At 48.6% G+C, this 18,399-nt stretch overlaps 1 protein-coding gene across 8 annotated transcripts in view; it reads left to right on the top strand.

Moving 5' to 3' along the window:
• Positions 1–18,399, top strand: part of plekhg2 (pleckstrin homology domain containing, family G (with RhoGef domain) member 2) — a 34,742-nt gene that overhangs the window by 15,229 nt on the left and 1,114 nt on the right. For 3 of the 8 annotated variants that reach the window (XM_061682606.1, XM_061682599.1, XM_061682605.1), the window contains exons 5-14: positions 6,724–6,790; positions 7,155–7,201; positions 10,091–10,241; positions 11,408–11,539; positions 12,212–12,394; positions 12,490–12,582; positions 14,612–14,698; positions 15,872–15,905; positions 16,733–16,828; positions 16,922–18,392. In XM_061682606.1, the coding sequence (XP_061538590.1) occupies positions 6,724–6,790; positions 7,155–7,201; positions 10,091–10,241; positions 11,408–11,539; positions 12,212–12,394; positions 12,490–12,582; positions 14,612–14,698; positions 15,872–15,905; positions 16,733–16,828; positions 16,922–17,184 (1,153 nt within the window). In that variant the 3' untranslated portion in view covers positions 17,185–18,392. Of the gene's footprint in view, positions 1–6,723; positions 6,791–7,154; positions 7,202–10,090; positions 10,242–11,379; positions 11,540–12,211; positions 12,395–12,489; positions 12,583–14,611; positions 14,699–15,871; positions 15,906–15,986; positions 16,829–16,921; positions 18,393–18,399 lie in introns of those variants that run through there. The other 5 variants (XM_061682600.1, XM_061682603.1, XM_061682601.1 and 2 more) reach the window with 5 other exon arrangements.

Below are 18,399 nucleotides of genomic sequence, written 5' to 3'. Positions count from 1 at the left end.
TCAAGTCTCATTTAAATGTACATCGTTACACGTCGGAACCGGCAAGAAGCCGTAATCCGGTCCCTCGTGGCGTCAACAAAACATCCTTGTTGCTAGGCTAACGCTGAAACGCCGCTTCCGATCCTCAAACGGACGTCTCGTCGCCGAGTGTTACCCGATCACCACAAGCAAAACGTCCCTGGAAAGCGTTTTCAATGGCTTTGCACCAAATGTACAGGTAGCGATACATAAATCACAATCGTTTCAAAAGCTTCACCTTGTTCGGTAATTCAATGCAAAAAGTGAAACTCATACTATAGCGATGCACTACACGCACTCAGAGTGAAATATTTCATCATTTTTTAGATGGATGTATCATTTTCACGATTATAGCTTAGAGTAAATGAAAGCCCCAAATACAGAATATTTTGGAACCAACAACAAAAAACAATGGAAATGATTTTGGATGTCAAAATCAGGCAGGAAGTTGCCCTCTGAAAAGTGTTTTCCAAGTGCTTCATGAATCTAATTCATCTTTGAGCACTGAAGTAACTAGCTTTCTTTTTCTTTATTTTTGTTTTGCTGGAGGTTCACAGATGTTGCGCGTGCACGTATGGTGTTTCCTTCGTCCAATCGGGTTCAATTTAAAGTGCGCCGGTTCCGCCGGAGCTGCCTTGGAATTTGGGAGATCGCGCGTGCGGATGTTTGCGCACGTTCTCCCGTCCAAAATGTGGAAAGTGTTGAAACGAAGAAGAAGTTTTTTCTTCTTCTGGTTTTGGAGGCGAACCTGGAAAAAAGATCTCGTGGCAACACTTCGGCTCTGCGACTCTGACTAAAGATAAGATGGAAACATCGGCCGCAGCGAGGCAGGAACGCAGCCAGGCCGACGGCGTCGGCTTTTCTTCGGGTTCCGCTCCCGCCGGGACTCCAAGATCCCGTCGTAAAAGCCGACATAAAGAAAAAAAAAAAAAAAAAAAACACAACTTAGTCGTTTTGGCATCTGCTGAGCTCATGTGAGCGGCTCAGATTCTTGTGGCTCGACGGAGAAGGATCACCTTCGCGGGCCTACAGACGCCGCACGGCGTGATGGGTAACGGCGGGTAACATGCCGAGTTGAAACCCAAAGTCGCAAATCGAAAAAGACACCTTTTTTTCCCCCTTCACCGTCTGACATGAAATCAGACTAAACTTTTCCTGTTGAAGTCAATTAGGATTAGCAAAATGATTTCCATTTCTTAAATGTCAGTGTAACGAGAGGAGTTTTCCAGACAATCTTTCACGACTTTCTTCAAAGTCAGAAGTTGACCTCATTTCACGAGTATTTGGTGCAATTGCCTTGGAACTGTCCGACTCGAGTCAAACGTTTGGGATCTCCTTCCGCAAGCTCCTTACAATAGTCGGCGGCAATTTTGTCCCGTTCCTCGTGACGCAACTGCTGCAACTGAGCCAAGTTTGTAGGCCGCCTTGCCCGCGCATTCTTTTTCATCGCCCGTCGTCTGCCAATCGATTTTCAATCAGCTTGCGATCAGGCCCACTCCAAAACGTTGACTTTGTTATCCTTAAGCCACTTTGTCAGGACTTTGCCAGTCCGCTTCGGTTCATGGTCCATTTGCGGCCAACTTCCTGCAGGCTGATGTCTTGAGATGTTGCTTCAGTATTTCCACATCCTGTTCTTTCCTCACGATCCCATCTGGTTTGTCAAGTGCACCAGTCCTTCCTGTAGCAAAACGACCCCACGACACGAGGCCGGCTGCCACCCCTGTATTTCACACTTGGGACGGTGTTCTGTTCCCTCCAAATGTCACAGCGCTCGTTATGGGCAAACAGTTCAATTTGAGTTTGGTCAGACCACAGGACATGTCTCTAAAAAGGAAGGTGCTTTGTCCCTATGTGCATTTAGCAACTGCATTCTGGCTTTTTTTTAATGGTCCTTTTGGAGTAGTGGCTTCTTGCAGGCAGAGCGTCCTTTCAGCTCGTGCGGGTACGGTACTCGTTTCACTGCGGATAACGACACACTCTTCACACCGGCTTCTGCCGGCATCTTCACAAGGTCTTTCGCTTTTGTTCTTGGCTCGATATGCATGTTTGGGAGCGGAACTCATCTCCCTACTGAGCGCTACGACGGCTGCACATTGCATAGTGTTCTTACTTGCGCATAATTATTTGAACAGGTGAGCGTGGCACCTTCAGGCATCTGGAAATTGCACCCAAGGATGAACCAGACTTGTGCAAGTCCACAATTCTGTTGCTGATATCTCTGGTTGATATTCTTTTGACTTTCTCATGATGTTCCACAACGAAGCGCTTGTGTTTCAGGTGTGTCTTCAAACACATGCACGAGTGTGTCTCATGAACTCAAATGTTGCTATCAGAATCTTCCAAAGAAATGACATCATCACCTGGGTTTTCCCAAATAGTAATCTTACTGTATGTAAACTTCTGATGTCATGTCAGTGAGGAGGGTGGGGGGGGGACAAACAAAAAAAAACCTTTCTATCGTGTGTGTAAACATCTGTTTTTTCTTCATTTTGAACGTGAAACGATTGGAACCAAAACAAGAATAGTTAAATTGTACATGTTCAACAAGGAGTAAAAGTACTACTCTCTACTTCCTTATAATCCTATACAACATCAATATAGTACGATAATGTTAGGATAATCTAATAACGGTAACATGTTAAAAATAGGAATATATACACATCCTTATTCCTATATACACTCATACAAGAATACAAATGATTACATCAGTAACATCAGTGTCTCGGATTTTAATAATAAGAAAAAAAGATCAACTATAACACACCAAACCATAAATAAACACCTGTCTTAATTTAATATACGTACAGAATGCATTTATTTATCGTCCCGTATAATTATAGCGGTAAAAATGACTACTCGTCTTGACATATCTTTCGCCCCACGCCACGCTCAACTGCCAGTCCAATACGCCGCTCGCTCCGGACGGATCCGCTCCGTCACCTCGCTGCTCCGAAATATTCTACTTTATGAAAACACTGAGTGCAACATCACGAAATAGAATGTTTGCCATATTTCTTGCCGCAATTCAATTCATCGCGCCGCTCCTTCTGGTGCGCCTGCCTCGGCAGTAAAATAAAGTCACACAGACACAAACGAAAATGGGTCAACACTAATCTCAGCGACTCTAGAAGCCGCAGTAGTATTTGTCGCTTTTTGCGGCGAATAAATAATACACGCCCGTGAGTATTGTTATGTTGCTCGGCTACGTGTGTCGCTCCACCGTTTATCTTCAAATATCCGTTGGCGATGTTTATGTAAAAATGGTTTCTTCTAAGGCGGCACAGCGGCGACGGGTTAGCACGTCTGCCTCGCAGTTCTGAGGATGTTTTGGGGCTGTGTGGCGTTTGCGCGTTCGGCCCGCGCCCGTGCGGCTTTTTCGCAGCTCCAAAACCTGCGCGGCGCTTTCACTGAAGACGCCTGCCCGTGGGTGGGAATGGGTTTGTTTCTATGCGCCCTGCCGTTGGCTGGCGACCAGTTCAGGGTGGGCCCGCCTCTCGCCCCCGGAGTCGGCTGGGACGGGCGCCGCGTGAGGACGGGCGCTACGGAAAACGGATGAATGGATGGATCTTTCTTAGAATAATAAAATAAACATTCCTTCACAAATTGAAATGCTAATATTTATCATTCATGTAGTTATAACCAAAACATTTGTTTTATTCTTAGTGTATAATGTTCAACTGTGAACATGTTGGATTTTCTTGTATTATATTGTTCACACTAAATCAATGAACCAATGATTTAATGAGATGCATGATTAAAAAACCTAAATAAAGAAGAATAAATACATTGCAACTGATTTTCCTATGACAATAACACTCATACACATAGCTCCACTTTGCTGAGAATTCCGTTTTCACACTTCCTATTGCGTTTGTGCCAACACACAAACCTTATTAAACACTCCCATAAATCACGCACACACAAAAGCGTGAGCGTGCGTGTGAGTCCAAACGCGCACACACGCACACAGACGAGTTTTCATTCCTTCCAGACTTCCTGCCTCTGGGTTCTCATGGGAAGTTTTATATGAGCGAGCGAGAGAGAATTTGTGTTTGTGCGTGTGTGCCTGCGCGGTCGTATAATGAAGTTAAAGTTAAGGACGTTAACGAATGAATTCGCGCACTGCACAAGCGATGCTCTGACCAGCTCACGGGGCGCAGCTTCAAGTCGAAATTCCCCCAAAACCTCCACTTGACTTCCTGTTGCGAAAACAATGTTTGACCTCACTTCTTTCTCTTCTTCAACGTAACATAACATAACACACGCACGCGCGCGCGCGGTCGCGCGCGCACACACTGCCACGTGGACAGACACAAGAAGTAGTGGTCATTATGCGTGCATCTAAAAAAAGTCATTTGAAGCTCAAGGAAGGCTCAGTGATCCTCAGGGTATTGACTCGATTGCAACCGGACTGTCCTGGATGATGATTATGATTATTATTTTGTTTTGTTTTTTAAGACAATGATATTCACACACAAAAAAACAAAAACATGGGCCAAGAAATCGGCCAACTTTTCTCTCTGTTGTAAAGTTCAACAAAATAATCCGAAAGGAGAAAGTCTTGCAAAAGGGCCAAAGGTTCTGGCTGTAATGTATATCTTTATTGTTGTGAGCCTTTAAGGGAGCAAAAAAAGAAGTTATTTCAAATCCAGAAATAGAGAAAGAAGTCGTCGGCCGATTGTATTCTCCCAAATATTGGAAAAATCGTATCAGTTGGGTTCCAATTATCTTCATATACATGACATCATATTATGAAATAGGGATAAAAACGCGTTACGGGGAGCAGTGTTGTCTTTCGTTATCTTGTGTAACGTTGTGTTATGACGTGTTGTGATGCATGTTGGTTAGTCTTGTGTTGTGTTTTCTTGTCCCATATTGTGTTAGATTGTACTCTTTTGTGTTGTGATCTTTCATCTTGTGTGTTGATTCATTTAGTGTTGCATTGTGTTGTTTTGTCCTGTCTCGTGTTGTGTTGGCTGACGTAGTTTTGTTGTGAATGTTGTATTCTCTTGCATTGTGTTGCATCGTCCTGTGTTTATCGTGTTATCTTGTACGCTGTTGTGTTTTCACGTCGTGTTGTCCTGCGGTGCGTTGTGTTGTGTTATCATGTTGTGTGTTGTTTCATTTTGTGCTGTTGTTTTGTCCTGTATTGTCTTGCGTTGTTTTGTTGTCTATTTTCTGTTATGTTGTGCGGCATTGTGTTGTTTTGTCCTGTGTTACAGCATGTGGTCTTGCCTTGTGTTGTGTTACTGCAGGGAGGTGGTCCACCACACACACACATACACGCGCGCGCGCACACACTGTATACTTAAGCAAGTGACGGCAGCCATTTTCATTTTTGCAAGGTCGCAATTTGTCTCCTTTTAGTCGCCCAAATGATAAACTTGCATCCCATAATTTGCCCACTGGAGACAGCATGAAACACGCGCACACAGAGTCAACTTTTGTGTGTCCTTCAGCATACATTGCGACCATTTACTTACTGGGACTTTTTTTTGAACCCGTCTGCTTAGAGTTGAAAGAGAAAGTTCACAAAGGTCACGTTCAACTTTTCATTGCATATATTTGTGTGCCTTTTTTAAACGCACACACACACACACACACACGCCTACACACCACTTGTCTCGCGTGAAAAGCGCCTTTCACAGGCTGCCGTTATATTTTGTGATCTCGTGCTGCGTTGTGTTGTCTTTGTTGTTGTGTTGTATTTTGTTGCGTCGGCTTGTGTTACGTACGTTGTGTCATCTTGTGCGGCGTTTCGTTATGTTCTTGAGCTGTGTTGTGTTGTCTTATTTTGTCTTGCGTATTCTTATTGTGTGTTGCATTTTGTAGTGGTTCTTTTTATTATGTTTTCCTTCTATGTGTTGTGTTGCGTTGTCTCGTGTTGTTGCGTTGCATTTTGTTGTGTCGTATTGTGCAACTTGTCTAACGTTCGTGTCATCGGACGTTTCCTCCTCGAAAGCCGCTCGAAATGTCTCCTGGCCGCAAACCGGGCCTGGCGCCAGAAGCGGAAGACGAGGAAAAGGAAAGGGGGTCTTTGTGTGTTTGTGTCTTTGTGCGTTCGTGTTTGCGCGTGTCGGAAAGCGAGAGTGTAAGAGTTGCGGTGAGGAAATGCGTTCGCGTTTGATGACATGCAGACCCTCGGAATACGATCCCGGCGATGTCATCGCGAGTGAGCGGGACCCCTCGCGTGGATGACTTCGTCGTGTTACCATGACAACAGGGGTCCTCGGGAAGTCACGGGCCGAAGTTCGCGTTTGGCCAGCGGGTTCATCGTGCGACGTGATTTGAAAATTCAGTTTCGCTTAGCAACGTGACATTTGGTCGACTTGTTTATCGTGAGGAGACCCACGAAAAAGTCTCGATGTTTGGGTTTGAAGCGGCCATTTTAGACTCCCAATTGAATCTTGAAAGAAGAAAATTCAGTTTGACTTAGCGACATAAAACTCGGGAGATATGTTTATCATAAGTCAACCCCCCAAAAACGACACAGGAAGTCTGCTACTCTGGTTTGAAGCAGCCAATTTGGCTTGTAAATGTAGGTGCGCGCTTGTGGCTGCTTGACAGCTTACCACCGCAAATCACACTCGGTTCAGGTCCTTCAGCAACAATGGCGCCCCCACTGGACATCTGAGTGAAAGTGAAACGAGTGAGTCATCGAAGAAAGTCCAAAATGTCTTCTCACGATGTCTCGTTTCTCCACAGTGAACTGCTGGAGGACCTGGAGAGAAGTCAGCACGCCGCCGCCATCGCCGACTGCTTTGTGGAAAGGGTGAGTAACCACTGTGTGTGTGTGTGTGTGTGTGTGCGCGCGCGCGCCAGAAAGCAGGTCACAACCAGCAGGTCATCGACTCTCACACACACACACACACACACACACACACACTTGACGTTGTTTATTAACTTCGCCTGCTGAGGATCGGACCGACACCCCGGACGGCGGTGGTATTGTTGTTCTCCAGCAGCGTAACGAGCGCTATGAAAATGTCAAAGACTAAATCGACGAATAAAAGGAGAACGTTGGAAAGCCGCTACAGTTTGGTTACGAAACAATCTTGATGTCGTTGAATGAATTCATAATCAACTGTTAAACTCGGCTGACGTGCAATGTTTGTGTTTGTTTGCGTGTTGAGCAGAGTGAAGCGTTTGACATCTACACGCTGTACTGCATGAACTACCCCACGTGAGTACACGGTACAAGTGTGCGTACTTTGTGTGTGCGTGTGTGCGTGTTTGTTACAGCCCTTCTCTCGTGCACTCTGGCTAACGTGCTTCGGGTCAATATACGACATGATATGACAACGAATGTTCGTATTCATCAGTTAGCAACGTGATTCTTTTCCAGTCTTTTCCTTTCCTTCCCGTCGTTGTCCTTCTGACGTTCACCTGTTTGAAGCTTGATCGCTTGATTTGTTTTTTGCAATGTGCAATCGATCGCTTCCGTCTTTTGGTCATTTTGTGCCCAATTGCAGAGGTGGCCAGTCACGCGTCGCCTTTCCTTCAGTAACTCGAGGGACCGATTGTACTTTTACCTGAAGAAGAAGCGATCCTTTGGCACCGTTATTTTGAGCTACGTTCCGCTCACTGCTTTTATTTCTACGAACGTGTTAGTCGCTCGCGCGGTCGCTACATTTGGATTGTTCAGAGAGACTCGAGTCGCACGACTCCGTTTGACCAATCCGACGGAACCGCGAGTGACGTCGGACCGCGCGATCGCATGACCGCAGCCGACATTTCCGCGGCGTCACGCACGAGCGGGGTCTTCGACGTGGCAAATCTTCGGGAAACAAACCCCACCGAAGACAACAGCGACGTCATCGCTGCCGACCGAGTGTGCGCGTTCGTGACTGGAAACCGAGAAAGTAGTCGTCCTGCTGTTTGTGCTATTTTGCTGTTGTTTCGAGGGTGTCCATTGCTAAAGCTAACAGCCGAGTCTGTTTTTCGAATTGAAAGATCGAATACAAACAAAAAAGGAAATGATGCATCGCTACGTCTACGTCCGGCGAGATGACAGCAGCGTCACGTGTCTTATGGCGATGACGTGATGAGGATGAGGATGTCATCAATATGCTACGTATGGCGTATGTGTTCACATATGCCACGCTTTTGGCTTATGGGACGAGAAAGTGGCTGTGCGGCCCCCCCCTTCCCCCACCAGGAGGCGTTTGGCTCTCCCCTCTGTCTGTTTCCTGTCAATTTGTTCGACGCAATCGCCAGGGCAGTAAACGCATCGTCAAAGAATGTCCTTCGACCCCCTTTTTCGCCTGGAAGAAAAAATGGTCTTCATGTATTGTGCTGTGCGTGCGTGGATGGATAACAGGCCCGTGATACACACACACACACACACGCGCACCCTTACGCAAGTCCACATTCACACACCCACACACGTGACACTCAAACAAACACGCGCGCACACACACATTCAGGGTACACACACACACACACACACACACACACACAAACGCATCCACATTTCCACACACACACGGATGCTGGCGTCACCGGGGTCAGTTTTCTGCTTCTCGCCTCAGTTAAAGACGAAAATCCTGAAAGTAGGTCAAATGCTTTCAGTGATCCGAACCAAAGAAGAAGAAAAGACAGCCGCTCGACTTCCTCGCCAAATGGAGACGAGAGTCCGAGAAGAATCGGGAACATTTTCGCGGGGGCAGTAGCTGTAGCAGGGACGCCCAGACTTCCCTCTCCCCAGCCACTTCATCCAGCTCTTTCGGGGGGGATCCCGAGGCGTTCCCGGGCAAGCCGAAGGACGTAGTCTCTCCGGCGTGTCCCGGGTCGTGCCCGTAACACATCACCGGGGGAGGCGTCCGAATCGGATGCCCCAGCCACCTCATCTGGAGAGCCCGGACACCCTGCGGAGGAAACTCAGTTTCGGCCGCTCGCATCCGGGATCTCGTTCTTTCGGTCACGACCCGCAGCTTCGCCTTTCGGCTCAGCTCCTTCTTTACCACAACGGACCGATACAAAGTCCGCATCACTGCAGACGCCGCACCAACCCGCCTGTCGATCTCCCGTTCCGTTCTTCCCTCACTCGTGAACAAGACCCCAAGTGAGCGTTGAAGTCCCCCAGCAGAACGATGGCGTCCCCAGCGGGAGCGCTCTCCAGCACCCCCTCCAAGGACTCCAAAAAGGGTGGGTCCTCTGAACTGCTGTTTGGTGCATAGGCACAAACAACAGTCAGGACCCGTCCCGCCACCCGAAGGCGGAGGGAGGCTACCCTCTCGTCCACCGGGGTGAACCCCGACGTACGGGCGCCGAGCCGGGGGGCAATAAGTATACCCGCGCCTGCTCGGCGCCGCCTCTCACCGTAGGCGACTCCAGAGTGGAAAAGAGTCCAACCCCTCTCCAGAGGACCGGTACCAGGGTCCGAGCCGTGCGTGGAGGCGAGTCCGACTATATCTCGTCGGAACTTCTCGACCTCACACACCGGCTCGGGCTCCTTCCCTCCCAGAGAGGTGACGTTCCACATCCCTAGAGCCAGCTTCTGTAACCGGGGATCGGATCGCCAAGGTCCCCGCCTTCGGCCACCGCCCGGCTCGCGCTGCACGCGACCCCTTTGGCCCCTCCCACAGGTGGCGAGCCCACGGGAAGGGGATCATTGATGGTTAAAAAAAAAAGCAGTGAAACCGGAATTTGTATATCCCAAATATTCTGAAAAGAAATTCCAAATGATTTTGATGACCCGCGGTTCGGCACCTGCGGAGTCAGAATTTTTGACTCTGCAGGCGCCGAACCGCGGGAACGTCGGGGTCCGCACTATTTATTTTTTTCCACGTTTGGTGCATATTGATCAGTTCCACGCATGCTGACGACAAACTGAAGCTACATTTTCTCCAAAAATCTGAGGTTGTTTTGTAACACGATTAAAAAAAACCAAATCATTTCATCTAAAGAATGGACTTGTTTTGTTTTGCACTAAAACAAGGGGGGGAAAGTGATTGTTATTGCTTATTCTATCAAGTACGGTATGACTTTAGTGGTCCGGGACCTTTGACGTCCAATGAGGCTCAATTTGAGGTTTATGAAATATGGCGTCAACGCTGGTGTGTGCGTGCAGTTCCGTGTCCGTCCTGAGGGAGTGCATGAAGAACCCGGGCCTGGTCCGCTTCTTCCAGGAGAGGCAGGCCACCCTCAACCACTCGTTACCTCTGGAGACGTACCTCCTCAAACCCGTGCAGCGCATCCTCAAGTACCACCTCCTCCTCCAGGTAATACTCCACATCCTCGGCTTCCTCGCGCACTGCGGACGAGCGAACCGACTACAAATGACACAGAGGGCGAACGAGCGACGACGTGAGAAAACGACGACAAAGGCCCACGACGGCGTTTACGGAAGGCGGCAAACACGGAAAAACATAATGAGCCGCCGTAGGCCACAACTCGCGCGGTTCGGCGCCCGATGTCGCTGGCGAAGGCACGCATCCAAAACGCAAATACGCACGCAAGTTACACTCATTCTAATCGCCATGAAAACAACAACAACAAAATCATTTCTGTCCCCGGAAAATAATGCAAATAAAAAATGAAATCTACACGAACATGAGAAAAAATGCGACCCTGACCAGGATAAAATCCATGGATGGATGGATGAAATAAATCTTACAAAGTGAAAAAAGGAAAAGAGGAAAAAACATAAATAAGCAAGGGATCGGGGAAAAAAATATGGCAAAGCGGGGTTTCTGTTAGTCACGGGGTAGACGTGCCGCAAATCGGCGAATCCACAAATGCCCAGGAACGAAGGGGTACGAGAACGGATTCGAGCAAAGCGGCTGTTCTCGGGGCGCCCTCGCGTCAAGAGCCAAAACAATCCTGGGCCCCCAAAAAAGCTTTTTTAGATTTGCTCCGAAATGCCACAAGAGGCGCCCCTCCTAGAAGCCTCACGCCCCCGGTAGGGTCACCCATGGCAAACAGGTCCTAGGTGAGGGACCAGACAAAGCACGGCTAAAAGACCCCTATGATGAAAACTTTTAATGGGTCTCGGTTTCCCTTGCCCGGACGCGGGTCACCGGGGCCCCCCTCTGGAGCCAGGCCTGGAGGTGGGGCTCGAAGGCGAGCGCCCGGTGGCCGGGCCCAGCTATCTTCGGGCGAGAGGCGGGGTACGCCCCGAACCGGTCGCCGGCCAATCGTAGGGCACATCGAAACAAACGACCGTCGGCACTCACATTCACGCCAGATTGCTGAATTTATGTTCAAATCAAAAACATTCTCTGCGGGAGCCGGGGGATCCTCCCAGACCCCCCCTACAAAGTATTTTTTTGGCTCACCTTTTCCATGCCTTTGGTCTTTGCATGTCTGAAACTAAACGTGCAAACGTTTGCGAATTTGCGAATGCGGAACCACAAAAAGCCTGTCGATACGTTTCCGGCGGTCCCAGGAACTGGCCAAGCACTCGGACAAGAGCGAGCCGGGCTACGCGGCGGTGGAGGACGCCATCATCACCATGACGGCGGTGGCCTGGTACATCAACGACATGAAGCGCAAACAGGAGCACGCCGTGCGCTTGCAGGTACGAGTCACCGTTTGTTCAAGAACTTTAAAGGCACGAAAATCAGTTCATTTGACTGATATGAACTTTATTATGATTCAAAAGGTAACAATTGGCAAAACAATTGTTCTGAAGTGATACTTTTCACGCATTTTATGTTTCGTGAAGATGCTAAGGACATTTTTGGATAGATTGGATTTTTCTCCTCTTGCTTAATTTGCGTTTTCCATCAAAATTCCTTGTTTGGCTTCTCGGACCAAAGTCCCTCAGGCTGTCTTTAACGTCGCTGTCACTCCAGATAGCCTCATGTCGTTGTCGCTCTACACCTGAGGGATCTGCGACGAGGCAGCCGTTTTACATTCCCACAATAGCAGACAGTAAAAGAAATGCTGTCATTTCTCAGATAAGAAACGAATACGCGTCGTGTCGTCCGTGTCGGCGTTTCTCCCCTCGCGATGGCCGCGACTCGGCACGTAATCTTGACGATCTCCTCGAAAGCGGCGCCGATCTCAAATCCGAGTCGATGCAAGTCCGCTATCTGGGGGATCTGTTAGCCATTACAGTTGTTGACAGACGAGCTGCGCGAGACCCTCTCCCACGCCTTCCCGCCGCAGAACGCGCTCGGCGAATATATTCGTCGCCGGCAGACGGGACGGCGGACGGAGCGCGTGACGATTGGGATCTCCTTCTCAGGAAATCGAGTCGCTGCTGGTGAATTGGAGCGGTCCCGACCTGAGCGGCTTCGGCGAGCTGGTTCTGGAAAGTTCCTTCAAGGTCCACAAGGTGAAGAAGGAGCGCGCCTTCTTCCTGTTCGACAAGATGCTGCTGATCGCCAAGAAGCGAGTGGAGCGCTTTGTGTACAGCACGCACATCTTTGTAAGCGCCACCGAACGGCGGACGCGTTCATTTGGAACTTCCGAATCCCAATCCGAATCCTCTTGATTTGTGACTCGTCTTCTTTCGCCGTGCAGTGCTGCAATCTCCTGCTGGCGGACACCCTCAAGGACCCTCTGTGCTTCCGAGTGTCCGACCTGATGATCCCCAAACAGCAGCACGTCGTCCAGGTGACTTCCAGAAGATTCCTTACGAAGCAGGCAGACGTTCCCGAAGTCTGTTTGGGCGTCCTCTCGTGGATCTGTGAGATCACGAGCGTAAAGGCGCCTCGGTGGAATCTTCGTGGCGCACGGCCTGTAACGTACATTGTGGCATTTTAGTTCACATTTCCGCGTTCAAATTCTCGTTTTAACAGAACTCCCCAGACACCCCAAAAACAACCTTTTGTATGCAATGAGCCAAGGCAAGTGACAGATGATTCATCGATTTGTAAACAAACAAATCATCTAAATATAACATAGCCCCAATTCCGATGAAGTTGGGACGTTGTGTTAAACATCAATACAAACAGAATACAATGATTTGCAAATCATGTTCAACCTATATTTCATTGAAGACACGACAAAGACAAGATATTTCATGTTCAAACTGACAAACCTTATTGTTTTTAGTAAATAATCATGAACTGAGAATGTTATGGCTGCAACACGTTCCAAAAAAGCTGGGACAGGGGGCAAAAAAGTTGAGGAATGCTCATCAAACACCCCACAGGTGAACAGGTGAATTGGGAACAGGTGGGTGCCATGATTGCATTCACAAGCAAAGATGGGGCGAGGTTCACCTGTTTGTCAACACGTGCGTGGGAAAATAGTCCAACAGTTTAAGGACAATGTTCCTCAACGTACAATTGCAAGGAATTCAGGGATTTCATCATCTGCGGTCCATAATATCATCCAAAGGTTCAGAGAATCTGGAGAAATCCCAGCATATAAGCGGCAAGGCCGAAAACCGACATCGAATGCCCGTGACCGTCGATCCCTCGGGCAGCGCTGCATCAAAAACCCACATCAATGCGGAAAGGATATCACCGCGTGGGCTCAGGAACACTTCAAAAACCAATGTTAGTAAATACAGTTCGGCTCAACATCCGTAGGTGCAACTTGAAACTCTACTATGCAAAGCAAAAGCCATTTATCAACAACACCCAGAATCGCCGCCGGCTTTTCTGGGCCCGAGCTCATCTAAGATGGACCGTCGCAACGTGGAAAAGTGTTCTGTGGTCCGACGAGTCCGCATTTCTAATTGTTTTGGGAAATTGTGGGCGTCGTGTACCGCCGAGCCAAAGAAGAAATGAACCATCCGGACTGTTACGGACGCAAAGTTCAAAAGCCAGCATCTGTGACAGTATGGGGCTGTGTTAGTGACAATGGCGTGGGGAACTTACGCATCTGTGAAGGCACCATTCATGCTGAAAGCTACATACAGGTTTTGGACAAACATATGCTGCCATCCAAGCGACGTCATTTTCATGGACGCCCCTGCTTATTTCACCAAGACAATGCCAAATCACATTGTGCACGTGTTACAACAGTGTGGCTTCGTCCGTAGAATAGTGCGGGTACTGGACTGGCCTGCCTGCAGTCCGGACCTGTCTCCCATTGGAAAGGTGTGGCGCATTATGAAGCGTAAAATTCGACAACGGAGACCCCGGACGGTTGAACGGCTGAAGCTGTTCGTTGAGCGAGAACGGGAAAGAATTCCAGCTACAAAGCTTCAACAATGAGTGTCCTCGGTTCCCAAACGTTTATTGATGTAACGCAGTGGCAAACACGACCCTGTCCCAGCTTTTTGGGAACCTGTCGCAGCCATAAAATTCTAAGTTCATGATTATTTGCTAAAAACAATCAAGTTGATCAGTTTGAACATGAAATATCTTGTCTTTGTAGTGTATTCAATGAAATAGAGGTTGACCGTGATTTGCAAATGTATTGCCAGTGCTCGGACTTGATGATAAAACCAAAATGAGCACTTGTGGGTCCAATTTGTGCACGCTAGGCGATAACCGGGCTTTGTTTGGCCTTTTCTGCGAGGGGATGTGCGCGCCTTGAAAAGTGCGCCAAAGGTGGCTCGAGAGCCCAAAATGTTTGGCGTTTTTTTTTGTTGTTGTTGGGTCGGGTCGAGCGCGCACGTTCTTCCCCGTGTGTCTCGATTGTGTCACAGTGTTCACTGTTGCCGTTTTTGTCAATTGTGTGAATGCAGAGCAAAAACATGGAGGAGAAGAGGCTGTGGGTTCACTACCTCAAGAAACTCATTTTGGAAAACCATCCGGCTTCTCTTCCACACAAGGTAGACAACAATAAAAATGAAGTCACAAAAGTGGTGAAGTCACGATGAGACTGTTTCCAAAAGTAAACCCCAAGAATAGTGTGTCGGAAATTCCTCTTTCGTCGAATCATTCAGGAAGCAATCGTGTCTCTATGTTGTTGGGGTTTTTTTTTTTTAATACAAAAAGCTATTTACATGACATCAATAAAAAGAGACCGAGGGACAAAGAAGAGGCAGAGACGGCCGGCCGTGCTCGTGCTCTTTGCGAGCCCCGACGCGCTCTCGAAAAACCAAAAAAACAAAAACGGATGATAAGGAAGGTCCTAGGGTCTTGGCTTAGCCCATTTCCATAATCAGGACATTCCCAGCAGCAGCTGCTGATGCCCGCTTGGGAAGGGCAATGTCCTTGGAGAAGACAAACGGCGAGAAGTTGCACCACAGTTAGGGAGCAATAAAAGAAGACCTGATCAAGGGAAGGCATTCAACCTTCCAAATGTGAAGGATTAGAAGTCATTTGGGCAAGTCAATAGTTTTCTGCTGCCCCCTGCTGGTCAGGATCAATGCACGCCTGTTAGTCGGAATCCAGAAATGACGAGCTTGCAACAAAAAAAAAGTCGAAGAAAACACACACACACACACACTCGAGTCTAAAAGTTCAGATTCTGGAGTTTCAAAAAGACCCTGGTAAAAGACCACCTACTGATTCAACCGCTGTACTGAAGTCAAAGTAAAGAAGGAAAAAGCGTAAAAAGCGAGCCAGTGTCAGCTCAACTTTGATGCTACCAAACGTATATAACCGTCCAAAAAGCGAGGCTTTGTGCTTTTGTTTCCTTCTTGTAGCCGACAACGTCAAACAATTCAAAATTTGGACATTAAGCTCGTCGTGCCTCCATTTCGCTGCTCGTCAATCAGGATCTCAACCGCAATCGTCGTGTCCTCTTCCGCAGATGGACAAAAAGGACCAGCCTATTTTGACGGAGTAGAAAATACAGACGTGTTTCCAAAATTCTCCCAAAAAGAAATACTCAAGTGAAGTACAAATGTCTGTCGAATCGACTGAAGTACAGTAACACAAGATTTGTACTCGGTGGCTTCCCACCACTGCGCACAATCACGTTCTTCTTTTGGATTCTTGCCCTTGTACACATTTGACGATGAATTTGACACGCTGAGCGAATGTTGTTGTTGTTGCAGGCCAGACAGGTCCTCGGAGACAACTGCTGCCAGTGTGAGTGAACGCGCACGCAAAATCACACACAAACTCGGAACAAGTAAGTGGCACTTTCACATGCTGCACGTTGGCTCACAGGATCAGAATCAGAATCGGAATCAGTCCAAGAATCGATCCCGGAGTCGTTAAGTCCAAGAGGATTTTGGGTCCTCGGCGTAGCGGTCCGCTCGCTTGACTTTGGTGCGGGCAGCGTGGGTTCAGCGACGGTGCGAACGGTTGTCCGTGTCTAGATGTGCCCTGCGACCGACCGGCGACCGGTTCGGGGCGTAGGCCGCCTTTCGCCCGAAGTCAGCTGGTCTTGAAAATGGATGGATGGATTTTGCATCCTCTTCAGGCTCGTTCAAGACGGATGTCCACTTTCAAGCGCTCATCTCGATTCTTTCCTCCAGTGCTGAATTATCTGTGTACCAGGACCCTCTTTGTCCTCAGCAGTAAGGCAGTTCAGCGCACTAGTAGTATAACAAGGGCGCACACTTCATGTTAGAAGTGAGGCAAAACTGTCGTCTTCAATGAGGCTGAAGACGATGCAAAATCCGAGTGCGCTGAATTGTCTTACTTGGTGATGACAAAGAGCATACTATTTGCACCCTCACTAGTTACACAAAATACACTCAACTCAGCTGGGGCCTCTGATTGGCGTCTTCTCGCAAATTCCGTCACACCTGACAAGCGCTTCCTGTTTGTCAGACTTCCATCCGTCCATTTTCTGTCGCGCCGGGCGTGCCGGCGACTATCCCAGCTGTCTTTGGGCGAGAGGTTAGGTACGTCCCGAACTGGTCGCCAGCGTTTCTCAGACTTGACGAGCGCTTCCCGTCTCCCGGCAGCCCCGCAGTTTGATCGGGAGCACCTGAAGACGTTTTCTTGCGCTTCTCCGCGCCTGGACAACATTCACGCTCACCACCGAGGACGACGTCAGTCAGGTCAGAAACATTTACGTCCGCTGAGAAATGGAATTGTATCAACTTTGGAGAACTAAAGCGGGCCAATAAAGGACACTTTGTCTGACCTTCCAGAACCGCCCGAACTGCTAACGTACACGCCTGAAAAAAGCAGGAAGAGTTTGCCGCCGCTACTGGAGGGAAATCTGCCTTACAGACGAACCAGGAGACGCTCAGGTACGCCAAAGGACAACTTGAAGTCGAACAGGAGAGTGGACTTCAAAGAAACGGGGCGACGTCAAAGAATGTCGCCGGCTACGTTGGAATTCGACGTTACAACAATGGACGCGCCTCCGTCCCCGCTTCGTCGGCCGTTCAAACAAGCGAGCCTCCTTTAAACTACCGCTTCGCCGCCACGTCTGCTTCTGCAGCAACCCGCTTCCTCCGGTGTCGTAAACGGGATCGAGTGCAACGTACGCTGCGCTGTCTTTGTGCAGCTATACAAGCTCGCCGTTCACTGCGGCCGTACAGCCGCTCGCTCGGCGTGCGGACGATGATCGCGAGGCCCGGCCGTCATTCCCCCTCGTCTGCTTTTCGTGTCTCGTTTCCGGATGACGCCGGCGTTCGATGGCCGTCGGGAGACGAGGAAGTCGCGGCCGAGGGAAACTCTTCCCAGTCTGCGTTCCTCCACGTCAGGACAGGCACCAGCGGCGTTACGACGCTCAAAGTTATCATCGCGTGGATAAAAGTTCGCGGGGTCACCGGCAAGTTCGCTTCCTCACACGGCTACGGATCAATAAAAGCAATCCGAAGAGATAAGTAAGGACGTGGAGTAGGAACGCTAGCGGTCACACGCGCCGGCAGCCGAGCGGTCCTCGGAAAGACGTACGCGTCCTTTTGCGGCAATTCATTAGGATTGTTTTCATTGACACGGTCATTATTCTGCGACTATTTCCTGCAAAATAATATGTTCAGTGAGCTTTTTACAACCACGCGCAGCCCGTTGCTCGATAAATGCGTCGTTTGCGGCGCGCCACCGATGAATCGGGCATTCGCTAAATATACAAATTCAAATTCCGGAAAATACAGCAAGCCGTTAGAGAAGCCGACAGGCTTAATCGGCATTGTGTCATCTCCTCTCGGCTTGGGTGAAAAGGACTTTTTCTTTTTGAAAACCATTGCAGATTTGCAGACACATGAAGAAGACGTTGACGTGGACATAAAAGCCACGTGGCAACTGTAAAAGTAAACTTTTCTAGTCATCTGGACAGACAGTTGGAGATGTAAAAGTAGCCATCGAGACATCCATCTATTTTCCGTACCGCTTTATCGCGGGCGTGCTGGAGCTTATCCCGGCCATCTTCGGACCAGAGGCGAGGTACGCCCTCAACTGGTCGCCGGCCAATCGCAGACCATAAAGACAGTTGAGACATCTAAGTAGGGACAATTGGAGAGGTGCATTTAAAAATGTGTGAAGACAAAGTAGAATTCCAGATATGTGGGGACAAAAGTAGAGATTAAAGATGCTTAGGCTGAAAAAAACAAGTAGACAAAGACAATCTGAAATACAAAAGTAAACAAAGACAAAGAAACACAAAGTTGACGAGGTGTTT

This window comes from Phycodurus eques, chromosome 7, assembly GCF_024500275.1.
Source record: "Phycodurus eques isolate BA_2022a chromosome 7, UOR_Pequ_1.1, whole genome shotgun sequence".
NCBI lineage: Eukaryota > Metazoa > Chordata > Actinopteri > Syngnathiformes > Syngnathidae > Phycodurus > Phycodurus eques.
The sequence above is the reverse complement of the archived record's forward strand: the minus strand, read 5'-3'. Positions and strand labels throughout refer to the sequence as shown.